At 44.8% G+C, this 20,824-nt stretch overlaps 1 protein-coding gene across 2 annotated transcripts in view; it reads left to right on the top strand.

Annotated features, from left to right (window-relative positions):
• The window catches only part of EML6 (EMAP like 6), a 360,575-nt gene that overhangs the window by 304,253 nt on the left and 35,498 nt on the right, over positions 1–20,824 (top strand). For both annotated transcript variants that reach the window (XM_075064408.1, XM_075064409.1), the window contains exons 29-31: positions 1,441–1,519; positions 8,555–8,684; positions 15,473–15,571. In XM_075064408.1, coding sequence (XP_074920509.1) covers positions 1,441–1,519; positions 8,555–8,684; positions 15,473–15,571 — 308 coding nt within the window. The remainder of the gene's footprint in view (positions 1–1,440; positions 1,520–8,554; positions 8,685–15,472; positions 15,572–20,824) is intronic.

Raw genomic sequence — 20,824 nt, forward strand, 5'->3', positions numbered from 1 at the left:
TTTGTGTGTATAAGTACTGTGTATAGATATAGATATATATATAGATGTGTGTTTATATTTTCAAAATAAATTTTTTGTTGGCTACTTAATTATTTACTGATTGTGTCATAGTGATAGTATCCTCTTACTTTCATCACAAATCCTGACTTGCTTTTGTCATAAACTTTAACAGACATTCTTAGGTGAAGAAACGTAAAATCAATTCATTTTAAAATTCCACTAAAACAGAAAAAAGAGCAGGAAACATGCAAGAAAACAATTGATGCTTTTCTTAATTGCTTGTTTAAAGGCTTCATGCTAGTTCTGGGTTCAAACTGGCCTTTGCAAAATGTTCTAGTTTAGCTTAATGTTTTATATGGAATGAAATTTTATCATCAATTTGCTTCCCATCTAGTGTCTGGTGGTGATTATACCATAGTTTGGTCCAGTTATCATTGATGATTACATAATGTGTTTTGACTGAACAATTTCAGAGAAAATAAAGGAACCTTGTTTCCCTGAGAGCAAAAAAAAGAAACTGTCTCAGTACACAAGTTGACCTACCACGAGTCAACAGGAATTAGGCTAAATTATGAGATGAACTAGAATACAAACAAACATCCATTGTGTGAAACTCTTAGCAGCACTCATGAGACTGTTGTTATGTTTCTGACAGCTACAGTTTCTATAAAGCACTCTGAAATAACTAAAATACACAAAAGTATACTCTCAGTTCAGTATAAAGTGTGTGGGAAGCATTAATATAGCTTCCTTTTTTCTCCCTGTCCTGTAGGATCTTTAGTGCAGAGTTTGCCTGGTGATGCCAGGGTATGACCTTTCTGAATTTGTAGACTGGTGCACTCTTTAATTTCTGTTTTAGTTCTTGCTGGCATGCTTGAATAGCATGGTTTGTGCCACACAGGAATGAGTGATCAACTCTGAAAATGCTTGTGCATGATTAAAGTGACCAAAATATTTGTATAAACTATACTAAGTTTCTTACTTGGTTTTATTTGCCGCTTACAAGGGGATCAAGGTAACTCTTTCCTCTTTTATTGTCACAAGATCACCTGCTGATATATTTTGTTAATGTATATTTTGAGCTTTTATTTGCCTGGTTGAGTTGTGGGGGGGGGGTTGTTTGTTTACTTTTGATTTGTTTACTTTTGATTTTGTTTTGCTCTTCTAGAGTCCAACTTTCTGTGCTATATAATGTTGCAATAAATACACCAGCTCTATGCTTTGTGAAATGTCGCCCTTAAAATACACCAAAGATTATATCACCACAGAAAAAGCAGCTCAGATTAAATAAAAAGGAATAAGTTATCATTTACTGTTTGCATCTGAAGTGATTTTTTTGCCAAGTAAGGATTAATTATACAAGGATTACAATGCAAGTACAGCAGGCATTTCAGATGTATTAATTATATTCGTTTTTTGTTTTCTCTGTGTTTGTTTCAGGCCACCAGTAAGCAGAGCTGCTCCTCAGCCTGAGAAACTGCAAAAGAATGATATCAACAAAAAAAAGAAACTGGTTGAGGTCAGGTTTAGCACTTTTTTTCTTCTTCTTCTTTTTTTTTTTTTTTGTAGTTTTAATACTTATTGGGTGAATTTCACCCATACTTTGAGTGCAGACTAAAGTCATATATAGGCCTGGTTGTGACTCTCTGTACATCCCTAATTTACACAGACATTTGCTATATTAAACATGTAAATAACTAGTTACACATTGGTTATTTGCACATGCAGTTATCCTGACTGCATACAAAATCAAAATGATGCCCCCAGATTATACTTTTTTTTGCATATTATAGAGTGCACATTTTTCTGAAAATGTAGTCCCTAATTTTAAAAATATGTGTTCACTATATGCACTGAGCAAGCCAAATACTATAGCTATCTATGGATTCCATTTGCAGCAATTACCTGGTCTGTCAATATCACATTGGTTTTAAAAATAATCTGTACTATGCCCAGTGATCCACACACTATTTGCCTTGAGTGCCTCGGGAAGATACATATTAAAGAGAAGTGCAGGATCTGCAAAAACTTCAGACCTTTCACTCTCAAAGACAGGGACATCAGATTAAAAGCCCCATTAAGGGAGGCTGCCCTGTGCTCCACGTCAGAACCATGCCACTCCAACTCAGCACTGAGCACCTCGGTATTGGTGTGGAGTGCTTCCTCAGAACTGGGATCTTCCTGGCACTGCTCCCCCTCTTCCATGTCTAAGAGGAAGCATAAAAAGTCGCAGTCTAACTGAGGTTGTTCCCCGGCACCATGTACAACTAGCCGGGAAATTGGAATCCCCACATGAATTGAGACCCCTGCCGGGCTACTCATCTTCCCAGGAGCCAATTTGGGCAGTGGCTATTCCACCCAGGACACCGAGCCCAAATCAGGATTCACCACTGACTCCCATGAGTGGTCAGGGCCTGCAACATTTCTTGGTGGCTTCAACACCGGAGGCGTTCCGAGCAGCAAAAGACGTGATGTCTCTCCTGATGCCACTCGTGCCTTGGGATCTGTGCCCATCTTCGTCAGACCCCTCAAATGCGGGTTCCCTCTACAGGGAAGCCTACAATGAGACCCTCCCATCTGGGTCTCCAACGTGGCACCAATCTCCTTCGTGGCACTGATCTCCTTCACAGCACCAATCCCTAGCCCATTGCTCCCCATCACCACGTCGTCACTCTCCAGCCGGCCAATCTCTGCCTGCCTGGCACCCATCCCTGGCACCACAAAGTGCATCTCTTGCACCAAGATGCCAGTCGTTGTCTCCAAGGCATCTCTCCCCATCATGACGTCTGTCTCCAATCAGTCAGGTACCAGCTAGCATGTGGCAGCTTCAGCCCCACCCTGGTCTCCCAGGGAGAAGTCTGGGTGTGAGTGTGAGCCCTCCTGACCCCCAAGGCATCGTCGGCACTGATCCCATGGGCTGGAACTGTGACAGGCCCACCGTGGAGCCCCTGGCAGTCCACCCAATAGCCACCCCAATGGCAATATTGGGCCCACTGGGGGTTTCCGCCCATGATGGGTTCATATTCAAACCCCTCTGTGGTTTCTGAGGGCCAGAGCTTAGCTTCAGCACTATAGGCAATGTACAGGCATCGGACTCAGAGCTGTACCTTGGCACCACGATTCTGGCGGCCTCTGCACAATTGGCGCCTGTGGCAGAGGAGGAACCAGCCACACCATTTATAGCTGCCTCCTCCTCCTCTTCCCTGGATGAGGCAGTGACCAGGCCTGCCAACCCTTTGCCACCTGATGACTTCCATGCCCGACAAGAGCTGCTCAAAAGAGTGGCCTCCAACTTGGGACTGCAAATCAACGTTCTCAAGGAACTGGCTGAGAACCTATTTGACATCTTGGCATTTCTAAGGTGCACGACAGAGGTGCTAAAACTAGTAAAAGCATTATGGCAAACGCCATTTTCTCTGCGCCCCACTTCAAAGAGGGCAGAGAAAAAGTACTATGTCCTGGCCCAGGGGTTTGAGTACATGTATTCCCACCCTCCCACGGATCATGGTGATCTCAACAGCCCATGAAACAGATAAACGCTAACAAACTAGATCTTTTTGGAAGTTTATTCGATAGCCAGTTTCCAGTTATATATCGCTAAGGCTAAGATTTTGTCATGGATATTTTTAGAAAAAGTCATGGATAGGTCATGGGCAATAAACAAAAATTCATGGAAGCCTATGACCTGAACCTGACTTTCGCTAAATATATTCCTGAAAAAATGGGGAAGCGGGTTCAGCACCCATTGCTGCCTGGAGTCCCGGGTCTTCCACCACTGCGGTGAGTGGGAGCTCTGGGGTCCCTCCCATGCAGTGGCTGATCAGCTCTGGGTGGGGCCCACTGCCCACGGCAACAGGTTGCTCAGCAGGTTCCCCACCATGTGTGGCGAGTGGGAGCTCCAGGGTCTCCCACCATCCTTGGGGACTGGCCTGCTGCAGGGTCCCCTCATCCCCTGTGGTGGCTGGGAGTTCCAGGGGTTTCGCCTGCTGGAGCTGGACAGCTGCAGGATTCTCCTACAGCATCTGGGAGCTTCTAGATCCCCCCACCATGGTTGGGCAACTGTAGGGGGTCCTCCAAATACCTGCCACAGGTAGGCAGCTGCATGGGATCCCTCTGCCTCCCACTGCAACTGGGCAGCTGCAGAGTCCACCCGCCATGGCTGGGCAGCTGCTTGGGGTTCCCCCCCCACCCACCATGGCTGGGAGGTGTAATGTCCCCCCCACAAGGGTAAGGGCTGGGAGCTGCAGGGGAGCTGGCTAGGAGCTCCAGCCCCAAGGCAGAAAATGTCACAGAGGTCTGTTGAAGTCATGGATTCTGTAACTTCCATGACCTCCATGACATAATTGTAGTCTTACGTATTGCCAACCAGCAAGCTCTATTGGGGCGATACAATAATAACACTTGGAACTAGATGATCATGTTTTCACAAACTCCCTGCCTCAACAGGCAAGACGGGAGTTCTCGGCCATCTTGGAGGAGGTTAAGGCGGTGGCCAAGGCCTCTCTTCAAGCGGCACTGGATGCAGCTGACAGTGCCTCACAATCTATGTCCTCAGCTGTGACCATAAGGCATAATTCATGGCTGAAGTCTTCTGGGCTTTCAAACAAGGACCAGCTCTCTTTTCGCAGCAAATGGACACTAGGCTGCACAGGCTAAAGAACTTGAAGGTCAGCCTCCACTTCCTCCAGTTGTATATACCTTAGGCCACTAAGAGACAGTTCCAGCCACCTCCACTGCCACCCAGATATCCGGGTTCACTTCACCAGCCCTCCTATAGAAAAAGGGGCAGAGGTTATAAGCGACAGCAATTGGCCCTGTCTTCCTCGGCCTCCCAACTGGGCCCTGCTCACCACCAAGGTGGTTCGGGGCAGTCATTTTAAAGGTGTGCCCGGCTGAGGGTGTTGCACCAGACTTGCACCTGGATCCAGCCCCTCCTCTATTCCTGAATCAGCTTTTCTCATTCCTTACTGCTTGGTCCAGAATCACCTTGGACCATTGGGTGCTCAACACCATAAAATCTGGTTACATCCTACAGTTTTCCTCCATCCCTCCCTCTGGCCCCCCTTCCCTGTCCCTCTTCAGAGACCGTTCTCACAAGTAACTCCTCACCCACGAGGTGGAGACCATCTTGCAGATAGGGGCCATAGAGGGCGTCCCTCAGAACATGTTCACAGTATTTCCTAATCCTGAAGGCTAAAGGGGGCCTCAGACCCTTTCTAGACCTGCGCTACCTCAACAAATATCTCAAAAAGTTGACATTTTGCATGGTCTCCCTGACTTCCATCATCCCCTCTCTGGATCCAGGAGACTTGTTTGCCGCCCTCGATTTGAAGGATGCATATTTCCACATTTCTATTTTCCACTGGCACAGGAGATTCCTCTGTTTTGTGGTGGGCCAGAGTCATTACCAGTTTACAGCAGTGACCTTCAGTCTCGCTTCCACTCCAAGGGTCTTCATGAAATGTATGGTGGTAGAAGCCGCCTACCTGAGGCGGAAAGGCATACAGATTTATCTGTACCTAGATGACTGGCCAATCAGAGGCAGATCGTGGGTCCAGGTCCAACACAGCCTTGTGTTGGTGCGAGCCACTTGTCAGGATCTCAGCCTGCTTATAAATGAGAAAAAATCATCTCTTATCCCTATTCAGTGGATACAGTTTATCGGGGCAGTGCTAGATTCTACCTATGCCAAGGTCTTCCTACCAGAGTCACGGTTCAAGGCTACAACAGACTTCATCACCCGTATGAGAGCTCACCCACTCACAACTGCCCAAGTGTGCTTCAAACTACAAGGCCACATGGCAGCATGTACTTACGTGCTCCGACATGCTCACCTACACCTCAGACCACTGCAGGCATGGTTGGCCTCAGTATATGCCACTGCCAGACAGAATCTGGACCTAGTGGTCACAGTTCCACCACACATTCTGTCATCTCTGGTGTGATGGACAGACCTGCATGTGATATTGGAGGGGGTCCCCCTCATAACCCACTCCCCGTCAGTGACACTGGTTTCTGACGTTTCAGACTTAGGGTGGGGAACTGATGTCAGCACTCAAGGTCTCTGGTTGCAGGAAGAACACTCCCTACACATAAATATCAGGGAACTCTGAGTGATTTGCCTGGCGTGCCAGGTGTTCCTTTTCTACCTTAGAGGCTGGGTAGTCCAAGTTCTAATGGACAATACCATTGCTATATTTTATATCAACAAGCAGGGTGGAGCCTGCTCCTCAGCCCTGTGTCAGGCTGTGGGACTTCTTCATCCAACATACCATTCATCTTGTAGCATCGCACTTCCCAGGGGCCAGGAATGCACTAGCAGATCTCCTCAGCAGGTTCTTCTCATCTCACCATGAGAGGTCACTCCATCCAGAGGTGGTCAATGTGGTCTTCCACAGGTGGGGGATTCCCCAGGTGGACCTGTTTGTCTTCAGGAAGAACAGAAAATGCTATCGATTCTGTTTGATCTGAGGGCTCAACAGCAGTTCCCTGTCTGATGTCTTTTTGTTCCTATGGTCGGGGGCCTTCCTCCTGATTCCACTGATGCCCAGGACCTTCTTAAAGATCAAGTGGGACAGAGCAAAGATTATCCTGATAACTCCTGTGTGGCCACACCCAACCCTGGTTTGGCATGCTGTTGCAGCTTTCAACAGCAGCGCTGCTAGAGCTCCCACTCTGGCCGAACTTACTGTCCCAGAATCATGGTCATATGCTGCACCCAAACCTAGCATCCCTGCATCTGACAACGTGGCTGCTGCATGGCTGAATGAGAAGGAACAAGCATGCTCAACTCAAGTCCAGCAAGTCCTGATGGGTAGCAGAAAGCCCTCCACAAGGGAAACCTACCTGGCCAAATGGAAACACTTTTCATGTTGGGCCTCAGATCAGAATCTGTCTCCTGACCTGACCTCACTACAGTCCATCCTAGACTACCTGCTGTACCTCAAGCACCAAGGCCTAGTGTTCTCATCTATCAAAGTCCACTTGGCAGCCATATTGGCCTTCCAGCCTCTGGTTCAGGACAAATCTGTTTTCTACCATGCTATGAGAACTAGATTTCTCAGAGGCGTGGAGCAACTTTATTCTCAAGTTCGCAACCCTATCCCGGCTTGGGACCTGAACCTGGTACCGTCAAGGCTCACAGGGCCTCCCTTCGAGCCATTAGCCTCGTGCTCACTGCTGCTTCTCTCATGGAAGGTCTCCTTCTATATTGTCATCACTTTGGCCTGAAGAGTGTCCACAATTAGAGCGCTCATGTGGGAACCACCCTATACTGTGTTCTACAAGAATAAGGTCCAGCTTCAGCCACACCCAGCCTTCTTACTGAATGTGGTATCACAATTTCACAATAATCAGAACATTTTCCTCCCGGTGTTCTTTCCAAAACCTCATAAATCCAGTGAAGAACAAGGTTACACACCCTGGATGTTAGACGGGCCTTAGCTTTTTACATCAAGAGGATCTGACCCTTCTGAAAATTGACTCAGCTCTTTGTCGCAGTGGCGGATAGGATGAAAGGTCTGCCCGTCTCTTTGCAGAGAATCTCTTCATGGATAGCAGCCTGCATCAAGTTTTATTATGAATAGATAAAGGTACCCAGCCCTGGCAGTTGTAACCCACCCATTCCACAAGAGCTCAGGCCTCAGCAGTTTTCCTGGCCCAGGTGCTGATTCAAGACATCTGTAGAGCCGCTACCTGGTTGGCTGTCCATACCTTTGTGTCCCATTATGCCATCATCCAGCAGGCCTGGGACAATGCCAGTCCCAGTAGAGCACTGTTGCAGGCTGCATGTCCGTGAACTCTTAGCCCACCTCCAGGGATACTGCTTGTGAGTCACCTAACATGGAATCGACATGAGCAAGCACTCAAAGTAGAAAAAACATTCGCTTACCTTTCATAACTGTTGTTCTTTGAGATGTGTTGTTGATGTCCATTCCATGACCCGTCCATCACCACTGTCGGATTCGATGGCAAGAAGGAACTTCATATGGTGGCGCCTCATATTTTGGCGTATAGGTGCGGCACGCCAGAAAGCATCCAAAACCAGCCCTACAGATACCACTAGGGGGAAAATTTCCAACAACCATGCACGTGGGCACGCACACACCTAATGTGGAATGGACATGAGCAACACATCTCGAAGAATAACAGTTATGAAAGGTAGATATCTGTTTTTTACACATAACTTTTGCACTGTAATTTCCTTGTATTAATTTGGGTGAAAAATAAATGTAGATGTTTGTTGACCTTAAATTTACCTTGCATAGACCTTAAAGAAACAACCAGTTTATAGCTGACTGATTTATTTAAGAATCAGAATATGAATTCAGTGGTCTAGTCAGCCAGTAGTATTGTAGATAGTCAATGAAAATATCATCCTCAAAATATTAGAATAGGGAAATTTTACTAATTATTGTTTAATTATTTATTTGCCTCCCAAAATATTTGCTTGTCTAATTGGTTTAGCACCCCACTTTATCTGATCCAAACATGGTTTGTAACTCCCTTGTTTGTTTTTATTCCACTATCTAATCTTTTTTCTTTACTTAACTAGGAGCTGGCTTTAGACCATGTTTTTGGATACAGAGGATTTGATTGTCGCAACAACCTTCATTACCTCAATGATGGTGCTGATATTATTTTCCACACAGCTGCAGCAGGCATAGTTCAAAATCTTTCCACGGGTAATTCACAATGAAACAGTACTGTGAAATTAAAAAAACAAAAACAACCCTCCAAAAACACAAACAAAAAAATCTATGGCCAAGACAACCTTTTCATTCAACAATCATAATTTTGTCACTTCCTACATATCTTTTTTCTTTTTGTATCCTGGTAGGGAATTCATGTAAATTAGCCTATCGTTGTTGGTTACTGTACTGTAGTATGAATGTAATAGGGTTCCACTGTTTTTTGTGAAGCCACCCTGTTCCTGTGAGCAGATGTAGCTCCTGTGAGAGATGCTATGCAAATCCTTGCAGGCTTTTGTGACTGCCCCTTGTTAAAATACACCCTGAATATAAGAGAGATGGTAGTGGCGCTCTAGGAAAGAGGGCCTAGGGTTGAGTTGAATAGGGTTACCATATTTCAGGTTCTCAAAAAGAGGGAGCCTGTGGGAGTATAGTTGGGAGAGCTAGAGGGGGTACCTGTGGCATGGGTACTCACAGGAGATGGGGCGCAATGTCATGCCCTGTCATGGTGGCAAGGCGACTAGCACAAGCTCAGAACACAGCGCCAGCCATCAATCACCACATTCCTGCAAGACCTCCCACCCAGGGATGGGAAATGGGGCCTGGGTGGGTGGGATACAGGAGCTGTGGCTTTCAGGGGAATGGACCAATCAGCTGTGGATGCAGAGGAGGAAACAACAAAGGACAGGACCTACTGGGGCACTTTCTGAGCTGCAGCTTGTCTATCTGCAGAAATCCTGGATATTTCCTGTTGTTTGAAAAATCCACCCAGAGAGATAAAGGAAGCTCAGAAAAGAGGCAATGTCTGGGAAAACCAAGACATATGGTAACCCTAGGGCTGAACAGTCCTCAGGAATGAACCCCAGGAGGAACCCAACCTGTTTCATTTTGAGTTACTTTTTTGATATAATCAAATCCCAGGAAAAGAGTAGTTTTTAGTCATTTGCACAATATGTGTATGTTGTGTTTTGGAGAGGATAAGAAAACAACCTTCCTTCATATAACAAATAGGAGGAGGTGCAAGGAGAAGTCTGGCCATGCTCCACAGCCCCAACCAGTGTTTAATTTGTAATGAAAGAGGTGCTGGGGCTCAAGCAGTTTTTTTAATTTCATAACTGACATGGCAAGCTCAGAGGTGCTGGGGCTATGAATGGCCAAGCCTAGAGGTGCCGGGGCTCAGCCTTGGCAAGCGCTGGCACAAATTAAGCACTAGCCCCAACCCTTTCGGATGCCCCAGATTTCCATGGAGAAATACACTTGGGAGTTAATGCTGCTTTTAGCTGTATTTACTCCCTCTCAGTTCCAGGCCTTGTCTACACTAGAGTTTTGTCGACACAAGTTACTCTGACAATCAAAAACCGATATAATTATATCACTTGTGCATGTTCACACAATGTTCCTTCTGTCGGCGGAGCGTGTCTGCGTTTGGTGCGCTAGCATTGACAGTGAGAGCAGTGCACTGTGGATAGCTATTCCACTGTGCTACTCACCACCTTCTGCAGAAAGGAGTTGTAGGAAGGTGGAGTGGATCACAGTGCATCATGGGCGTAGGCTCAATGTTTTTTCTATCCCATCATTCCATGGTCTTCTGACTGCATTTCATGCCATTTTTAATGGTCCCTGATTACTGTGGACCCGCCATCTCTGCCTGAAAGGATGGATCTTGCATTGCTCTCTATTGTTGGTGGTCACTGTTATGAATACATAGTGGCTGCTCATTCAGTATATCATGAGCACCCAATCCAAACAGGCATCCAAGGTGCCTCACCTGCTGTCTGCCATGGAAAGAAACACCACTTTTGGCATTGATGGAGCAGCTGCACACGGTGGACCATTGCTTTTGGGCTTGGGAAACAAGCACGGAGTGATGGGATCGCATCATTATGCAGGTCTGGGATGATGAGAGGTGGCTGCAGAACTTTCAGATGCAGAAAGCCACCTTCCTGGAACTGTGTGTGGAGCTCGCCCCAACACTGCAGCACAAGGACACCAAAATGAGAGCAGCCCTCTTGCTGGAGACATGCGTGACAATCACTGTGTGGAAACTGGCAACTACAGACTGCTACCAGTCAGTCATGTTTTGGTCTGGAGTTAGGAAGTCTACTGTTGGGGTTGCGTTAACACAAGTGTGCAGGGCCATTAATCACATCCTGCTACAAAGAACTGTAACTCTTGGCAATGTGTGTGAAATAGTGGATTGCTTTTACAGCAATGGGGTTCCCTAACTGCAGTGGGTTGATAAATGACTAGCATATCCCAATCTTGGCCCTGGACCATCTTGCGACAGAGTACATCTATAGAAAGGGGTACTTCTCTATAGTAGTGCAGATGCTTATGGATCACCGTGGTCGTTTCACTGACATCAACACGGGGTGGTCAGGGAAAGGTGCATGACTCATACATCTTCAGGAACACTGGCCTGTACAGAAAGCTGCAAGCAGGGACTTTATTTCCAGACCAGAAGATTTCAATGAGGGATTTTGAAATGACCATAGTGATCTTGGGAGACCCAGCATACTCCTTGCTCCTATGGCTCATGAAGCCGTACACCGGAAACCTGGACAGAAGCAAGGAGCACTTCAACAATAGGTTAAGCAGATGCAGAATGACTGTTGAATGTGCGTTTGACAGATTAAAAGCACGCTGGGGCTGCCTTTATGGCAGGTTTGACCTAAATGGTCATAGCAGCCTGCTGTGTGCTCCATATATTGTGAGACTAAGAGTAAAAAGTATCTCACAGGAATGGATGGAGCACAGAGGCAGATCACCTGGCTGCTGATTTTGAGCAGCCGGATACCAAGGCTATTAGAGGGGCACAACGGGAGGCTATTTGAATCAAGGAGACTTTGAGGCACCATTTTGACAATGAGCACCAGTAATATAAGTCTTTTTATATAGCACTCTGCCATGCTTTGTTAACTTGCTGCCTTGCATGAAAATTTTGATGATTGCTGACCATAATTTGTAGTTTGCAGATGTTCCAGTTGCTATTGTATATTGTATATTAATTCCAGCAGCAACCATCGTTTGTAGGATACAAATAAAGATTATCTTTCAGAGAGTATGTTTTTATTAAAAGCCAATAAACAACACACAGAAAATGCTTGGTGGAAAGAGAGATAACAGTGAAGGGCAGTGTCCTGATATAGGCTCTAATAGCTGTGTATAACTCCAGCTATCATTTTGGAAGCTGTCTGAAGAAGTGGGGTGAATGGGGTACTGAGACGGGCCAGGAAGATGAAATGAATGAGTGGGAGTAGTTTGGGGAGGATGTGGCAAGCAGTGCCATATCAGCTGTGGGGGTGAGCATGCATATATTCTGCCTGCAGTACGATTAGGGACTTCGACATCTCACATTTATCATCTATGCGGGTGCTCTCCTGGCTCTCCTTACCACCCTGCTTTCTAATTTTCATTTAAAGTCTTTCTCCATGCCCTATGTTCTTGTTTTTTGGTATCTGAGGATTGGTGCACCTCTCAAAACATGTCCTCCTTATCTGGCAGAGGCACTCCGACCGGTGTGTAGGGGGTTCTTTGAAGGCCACATCTGCATAAGCACAAGAAACAGAAGCATGATGGTTATTGCAGCACTGAATCATTACAGTAAAATACACCTCTTTTAAAATATGAATCAGTTTTTCACTGTCCCTTGGCAAGCACACAGCTTGGCGAACACCATAAACATGGTGAGTTTGTCTGGCAGAGGCGGGAGGCACTTAAAATGGGGCAAAGGGTCTAGGTGTTTTTTTTAAGGATCACTGCAAGGGAGTAGGGATAAAATTACAAATTCTGCCACCATTTTCAACAGGCAGGGGTCATTGAAGCCAATATCATGAGGGTAAGCAAGGGTGCATCTCCTGTATGCATGTGGCTTCAGACTGGGTCCATATACTGCTCATTGTGTACCACTTTGATCCTTGCACAGATGGTTGCCAGTTGGGGTGGGAAAGTTTCCCACAATGGGGGAAGGAACAAAGCAGCTCTGCCAAGGAACCTTCAGCAGAGGATTGGCAAGTACCTCCAGAAAAGTTTCCTAGAGATCTCTCTGGAGGATTCCTGTGAAATCTCAATGTGCATTAACACATGTTCCATCCTACTGCGTAGCTGCACAGGGGAATGTGAAGCCCATGTCAGCACAGCTAGTCTTGTACATTTTTATCCCTTAACCCACTTCTATCATATAGCAAAGCAAAGGACAGCTCTACCTCAAGGAGCAGCATCAACTCAAAAGACTAGTTACCACAGCTCCCATCTTGTGCATCATGTGCACCATAGATGGAGTGCTGGGACTGGCTCAAACCCTCCTGGACTGAGAAGAGGTCCTGGCTCACCACAGTACCAGACAAGCCTGTCGCCTGTCCCATCTTGTCCTCCAACTTGACCTTCTCATCCAGCACTTCGTCCTCAGGATTGAGCCCACTGTCCGCTATCTCCAGCTCCATCCCCACAAAGCATCCTGGGTTTCTTGGCAGTGGAGGTGGGGTTGCTGTAGGGATATTAAAGAAGGTACTAACAGTGATACCCCAAGTGACAGTGACCTCCCAGTTTCACCAAGTACAAAAATCTTTTAGTTCTTCTGTTAAAACTTGTAAGCTCCTGTCTATAGAAACCGTTGATCACATCTGTTCTGTGAAAGATACTCTATTACTATGTAAAACTTACAAACAAGTTAATGAACTTTGTTCTTGAAGTAAACACTATGCTAGCCTTAAGCTGTAATTGATACGAAGTAAACAAACAGATCCCCACCCTCTGTAATTGCAGGCCGGGAGTCTCATATGAATTAACACACACCCCGAGAGTGGTGAAGACAGTAAATTAAAATATGGTTAAGATATGGAATGTATGTTGATGAATGCTTGATGTGCATAAACGGTTAGGGAGGTGCCAGCCTAGAAAGGGAGTATCTATCGGCCAAAGAATGTGTCAAGTGGACCACCAGATAACCCCCAGAGGGTAAACTGGGATCCACCCCAACACCTGGAAGGATGAGAAACACAAACTTTAAACAGTGTGAAGCCATCAGGAATATGCCACTTTAGACAATGTGGAGCCACCAGGAATGTACCATCCGCTGATTGAGTCAGCAACAGCAGGATGAAACAGCTCCCATAGACTAACATAGGAATTAATTCCTATAAGAATGAGCTCTAAAGACTGAGGACTTTGAGTCTCTGGTTCTGCTGCCAGCCTCCAGGAGCATCAGGTGCATCTGACACAGACTCGGCTCCATCCTCATGGCTAAGGTACCTGGCCAGTAACTTGGCATGAGCAACTTCTAGGCTGGTAACTATAACACTATAACACTATAACTTGAATGAATGACTGTGTGCATGAATATATATATGTGTGTGTGTGTATGTGTGTGTATAAGGAATAAGTAGTGATAGGAATAAGTAGTTAAACAACATTATTTGATTTTATCTTTTGCTTTATTATTATATTTACAGTAAATGTGGCATCTTTGCCTTATCCTTCTTACTAAGATCCTGCTGGTTTTTATTCTATTGGTAGAACATTGCTGCCAAAGATAGCGTCCAACTCCTTATAGAATTGGCAGGTCTTCAGCACAGTACCAGAGCAACAGTTTGACTCCCTTGCCTACTGCTACGCCTGCCCCAGCTCCTTTATCTTCACACAGCACTGATGTGTTTCCTATTTGTAGCCCTTATTCAACAGCCATGAGAAATCTGACATAGGTATCAAAGTTTCTATGGCTGGAGCAGAGCTGGGACTGCACAGCCTCCTCTCCCCACAGTACCAGCAGATCCAACAACTCAGGCATGCTCCAAACAGGACAATGTTTTGTGTGTAGAGCCACCATTGTCATCTGGAAGTTGTGATGTGAGCTGTTCACGCCAAACAGGTAGTGGAATTTCAAAAATTTAAAGGGGAAGGGGCAGATGCCTGTGTACCTGAGTGCAGGGCAGCGGAGTTCAAACTGCTGACCAGAACGGTCAGTGTAGGCATTGTGGGACACCTCCTGAAGGCTATTTACAGCAACATAACCAAGTGCAGTGTCTACACTGACATTTTGTTGTTGTAACTTTGCCACAAAAAGTTCTACGCCTTTTGTTGAGGTTTTATTTTGTTGGCAAAGCAGGAGAGTTTTATCAGTGGAAAGATCATTGTAGTGTGTATACCTCTACTGTTTTGTTAACAAAACTGTAGTGAAGACAAGGCTCCAGTCTGTAATTGCTACTGAGTAGCCAGAGGGAATAAAGATAATGTCAGCAGTACATTTTGAGACTCTTCCTGCCAGGAAGAAAGGAGGGCTATCTGAGCCATCGTGTCTCCATTGCTTTGGGAATGTCCTTCCCTGTGCATCCCCAGTATCTGTGGGGTTGGGAGGCATTATCCCATCTACACTATTTTCCCCTATCCATCCAAAGTCATCCTTGAGGGGATAATTTGCTAAATGAACTTCACAAAGCTTTAGTGTTCCTTGGGCCCCCTCTCACAGGTTTCTCCACTTAAGAAAGAGATCTGAGCTATCCATTGATCAACTTTGTTCTTGCCCTGAAGTTATAGGGAGATGGTGGCTACAGACTGTGGCCCTTGGGCTGCTCCCTAGTTATCCCTGATTGTGACTATTTGAAAAAGAGCAGTCTTTCTGTGAACAGTTTTAAAACTCTTTTTTACAGCAAGTTTGTGCTGTATTTTAAGTGACGATTGCCCTGCCTCCCATCCTTCCCCTTGATCGCTTAGTGTGGCCCATAGCAATGGATTGCTGCCATTGCTGAAATACTATTTTTAATAAAACCTTATTTGAATTTTCTTAGGAAGTCAGAGTTTCTATCTGGAGCATACCGATGATATTCTCTGCCTCACTGTGAACCAGCACCCGAAATATAAAAATGTTGTGGCTACCAGCCAGATTGGTAAGTGATTCTCCATATTAACAAAATATTACTTAAAATTTGTCCGGGGGACTGATTAATTGGGGCTGGGTCAGTTCATATTTAGGAATCTGAGAATTATCAGAGTTACTTTCCCCAGATTATCCTTTCACCCTTAATGAGATCACCAACTTTCAGCATTTTCTTAGGCCCTAATAGGAGTGTGTTTCTATCTGTATCACCAAAGTAAAAGGGCCAGAGTACACCAGCAGCCTGAAAAAACATGGTTACACTTGGATATAAGATGGTGTCATATGTACACATACATACTATACATATATGCCCATATACACTACAAAAATATATGCAATATCCATATAATTCATATATATTAATTATTTGGGAGTGCCTCTAAGAATCAATCATAATAATATATTCGTCAGTCATGGTCCCGGGCCTAACATTCCCAGCCCACCATAAGAAACTAAAAAATAATTGAATAATAAAATCTGCCTAATAGTCGTACGAGGGAATGTGCAGACTAAAAAGACAGATGGGGCATAAGTGTATGGATGGTAAAATAAGGTAACCACATAACAGTGTTTAGCCCACTGGGTTATCTTTAGTCCATGCATTATGCTTTTCCGGGACGATGGGTAAACATCCTCCCCATAAAAAGACAAAAAGTAGGGGAATGTAGTATGAGGAGGCCCTGAGATATAAACCTTGGTATCAGAGGCCTGGTATGAGGCCTAAGGCCTGAACTAAAGTAATGGTCAAGACTTTGCTAACATAAAGCAAAGTTAAGCTCTGAGCCAGAGGCAGGCCCTGCTCACAGAAGCTGGCAAGGAAAGGACTGATGCTGCAAGGAGATACCGCACCTAAAAGGTACTGAACACTAGATATCAGAACATTCTCATATTTGCACATTCCACACAGATAACAAGGAACAGGCTGAGCCATCCCAATGACAGGGGCAAAAGGGTAATATGATGGATAGAGTTGTTTTATTCAAACCAACATGTACAAGGTGAGAGGCAGCACCTTACTACATAGAGGGGTTGTACCTTGCTGCGTAGAGGGGTGCACCTCAATACGTCAGGAGTGATATGTAACTTGTTTGTACCTGTGTATACGAATGCATCCCTGGGGCGATGTCTTTGTCCGGCCTAGGGGGCAGTGGAAAGTCCCGCCACTGACTGAGCCGAGTCCATTGACCGTGGGTACATATTTGTAGTATGCTCGGTAGACTGAGTAATCTGCGGAGAACTACTACTGTATCCAATACGGCAATAAACCTGGCCGACGTGCCTTCGTACCTTACTAGACTCTGTGGTCATTGGGGGTTCTCTTAGGGTCTGCTGTGTCAGCTATCTGCAGAGCTGGGGCAGCACAAGAGGGAACACACACACGCAGCCAAGTGATACCAACCAACAAGGAGAGAGCAGAGCACCACACCGGTAGCAATCTGACAACTAAACACACACCTCTTGACCACAATGTTTACCCAGAGGAAGTCTAAGGAGTGGTAACAATTTCGTCAAAAAGACAAAGACAAGCTGACCATTTAGCCAGTGTCAGTCAAAGCTAAGGGCCTATCACGTAGCCATTCTTGGCAAGAAGGTGGGCAAGGCCACAAACAGGAAAGAGTCTGTGGCACATTACAGATGTGTCACTGCGTCTGATGAGGGTTGGAGTTCACCCAAAAAGCTTATGCTCAAAACATCTTTTTAGTCTAATAAGCGTCCACAGGACTCTTTGTTGCGTTTTTAACAGATCAAGACTAACAGAGTTTTTTTTTTGATATTTTTCTATCCTCTGATACTTGATTACAAAGACATTCCTGAACAATGAAACATTATATGAAACCACTTCATAAAAACTCAGAAAGTGAGGCAGATATAGAGAAACCGCAAAGAACTCTTTTAGCAGTAAAATACGTTTGAGCCCTAAGGTCAATTCTGAGATGTTACTATACGTGAGTAATCATAAGGGCTCTTAGGATTTATGATGCCAGGCAGGATTATTTAAACTGGTGCCTTTGTGCCTGGTCTTGCTCTTAGCAACAACATACGGCTTCCTGTTGGAAAACTTGCACATGCATGTTATTAAAACCAGTTTAACGTAGTAAGCACACTGGTAATGTGATTGGACCTAGCACTAAAGAGTAGCATATAGAATAAAATTCTGAATTTTTAGCAGAACGATGAAATAGTATTAATTTTTTTAATTTGTCACATTTTATTGGAAGTTATATGAGAGGTATTGAAACAGGATGTTGTTTTTAATTAAAATCAATCTTTCTGGTTTTTTTTGGCTGCAAATCTGGATATGTATCATAATGACAAAGACAGTGGAATGTCTTGATTTGAATTGCAAGAATACGGCAAGACAGTCAAATGTTCTGACTCCTTGTAGAGCGGAGAGATAGTTTTTTAATGAGTTTTAGTTTTGAGAAACTCCATTCTCTGGGCTGATGCTACTGTTACGGAGTATTGTCAGTAGAATCAAGTGGCCATGTACACATTAGGAGATATGTCAACAAGTTTACTTGGTATGAGTACGTGTACATGTCCATCATCGATTTTGCATGTGGCCACACGGATTTGACAGTATACATCAATTCTTATACAGTTCAAGTCATTTAAATCAAAACAATAGCCGTGCTTCAGGAGGGCTTTCTAGGTCGGGATCCCCAGCGCGGTGACCTGTGGGTGCGATGGCGCCGCAGGGGCTCTCAGTGCACCTGCGTACTGGCTGAGGGGACAAGCATCTGCTGAAATACCAGCGAATTCGGCAGCATTTCAACGGCGACGATGCCTAATGGATGACGCCGCTTGCTACCAATAAGCAGCAGTCATCCAGGGGTCGCGCGCTGAAATGCCCCCGAATTTCAGGCAGCATTTCGTGGCCTTTTGGCGATGCTGTCCCTGCCATGGTCTTTGTCTGGGCAGGCACAGACGAGAAAGGTTGGGGACCACTGCTTAGGTTCTTCGCACTTTGTCATTAGTTGCTCTTGTCCTGATTTCATTGAATTTAGTCCTTGCTCAGCCGCTACCCAGCTGAGTGAAATGGAACCCAGGCCACAGCAGGTTGAGTGGCTCAGCAGCGGTCTCAGCGCCGGCCTTCTCAGCTGCTGCCAGCTCGGGTTCTTGGGGGTCCCCAGGCCAGCAGTTGGTGCTGTGTGGGCCAGTGACCAGGACCCCAGGTGGGCAAATGGGGCAGCCGCCGGAACCCCAGAGCAGTGGTGGGCTTCAGTCGCTCAGCCTGCCGCTGCGTGCCATCAAAAAATCAGCTCGATGTGCCACCCTTTGGCACGTGCAAACCCGTGTGCCATAGGTTGCCGACCCCTTCTCTATACATTAGTAAGGAGATGAGTATTTACAGTTGTTGGAGGTCTATCTCTATTTTGCAGTAACAGGGCTATAGGGAAAGTCAGTCAAGCACTTTTTTTGTTTCTCAGATGAAAAACTGCCCACTTCCTTCCCCAATACCAAACTTGTCACAAATAATTGTCAACTTAATTTTCTGTTTTTGGCTAAGAATATTGATTTTTACAAAAAAAAATATTGAATTGAATTCAGGATTGTTAGCAAGCGTTTTGGGGTGGGGACCAAATTTGCTAAATGACAATCTAAATGGAAACACAATACTGCTTTCATGCTTGGCTCACCCCGCAGCCTGCTGGTCCAACAGCTGCAGTAGAAGAGGAGATAGGTTGAAAACTGCAGGACCCCAAAATCCACCTCTTGGGGTGCAGAGTGGCAACAGCAGCAGCAAACCCTCAGGTCTGATCACATGCCAATGGGCACCACCGCCAGCCCAACTGACCATGGTGAAATTAGCACAGCATCTGATCTCAGGCACGGGGCACCCATGGAGCCACAGCAGCTCATCCTGCCCTGTGCAGCTCCCCCCCGGATGAGATGGATCAGTGCCAGCCCAAATAGTCCTTGCCAGTTGTGAGGTTCTGAGCATGATTGGTTCTCATTGAAATTAATACAAATTTGGTTATTTAGTGGCCTCAAAGGTAGGGAAAATATATTTAGCTATCTATTAGCCTTATTTGAAATACAAGTTCAAACTGTTAGTATTAGGAAAAATATTCAAAAAAACTACTACACGGAATTCTTTTACTTCTGTCAAAAGACTACCTAATGTGCTATTGCAAAGGAAGATTTTGCAGTTTATTTATTCATTGTTTTGTTATTAAAATTCACATGCTATTTCTGCTAATGTTCAACCGCTGTCAGCCTTTCCATTAGAAATCTCTATTTACAGAAGACTAGAACTTACCTGTAAATGCATCCTGGGCTAAAACTCAAAATAAAAAGGTTTCAGGCCAGGAGCAAATCTTATTTTATACATTGGGGAAAACAGTTCAGCAAAAAACAGACACATTCTATTTGCTGTTGTCTTTTGATTCTCAGAGTTTTTTAACATTTAAAAAGAAAAAATGCCTTTTCCCTATTGGTCTCACTTTGTCTGCCTCTATCTCATTCAGGTGAATCCACAGTGTCTAGTTAAATACATTAATAATATTCTATAATAATAATTTACATGTGTATAACACTTTTTATCCTGAAGGGACCCAAAGCTATATATGAGCTCTCTGAAATGCATTCACTTCTGGAGTGAACCATAGCACAACCTGCTGCACAACACTAAGGAGAAGAGAAATATGAGAACATTTACAAAAAGTGCTGTGGAATCTTTAATGCCCACAGAAAGCAGTATGTGTTTAACTTCAGATCTTGTCTGACAGAATAGTTGACTCCGCAGTTCATGCAACAATGCTAACGAAGAGCTCAGTCCTACAAAGACTTTCATTTGTGTGTAATTTTATTCATGTGAGTAGTGCAATTGAAGTCACCAATTTAAATGAAAGGAGAATCTCACCCTGTATTTCTCTCCTGATATTTGGGGTCACAAGGGCGTTTTCATGTAACTCTCATCAGAGTAACACTTACCCATGACTTAATTGGGACCTAAGTTTCAATTTCTTATATTTGGAAAACAATTCACCATATTTCAACATTCACTCATAGTATCTTGGAGATAGCTTTTACTATCATGTCCTAAATTTTGAAATAGAACCCAAATTGCATATTTTTTCCTGAGCCCTTTCAAAAATATTTTTAGGACCTGTTATACTCACACATTCTTTATAATAAAATACATGTACATTTTTCTCAACTAGATTCCTGTGATGGGATGGAATGAAAAACAAAATTTTGCAGAACAGTCCCTTTCTTCTTTTCTGTCATTGTTTAATAAAGAATCCATAAAATCAGT

Source organism: Chelonoidis abingdonii, chromosome 3 (assembly GCF_003597395.2).
Source record: "Chelonoidis abingdonii isolate Lonesome George chromosome 3, CheloAbing_2.0, whole genome shotgun sequence".
NCBI lineage: Eukaryota > Metazoa > Chordata > Testudines > Testudinidae > Chelonoidis > Chelonoidis abingdonii.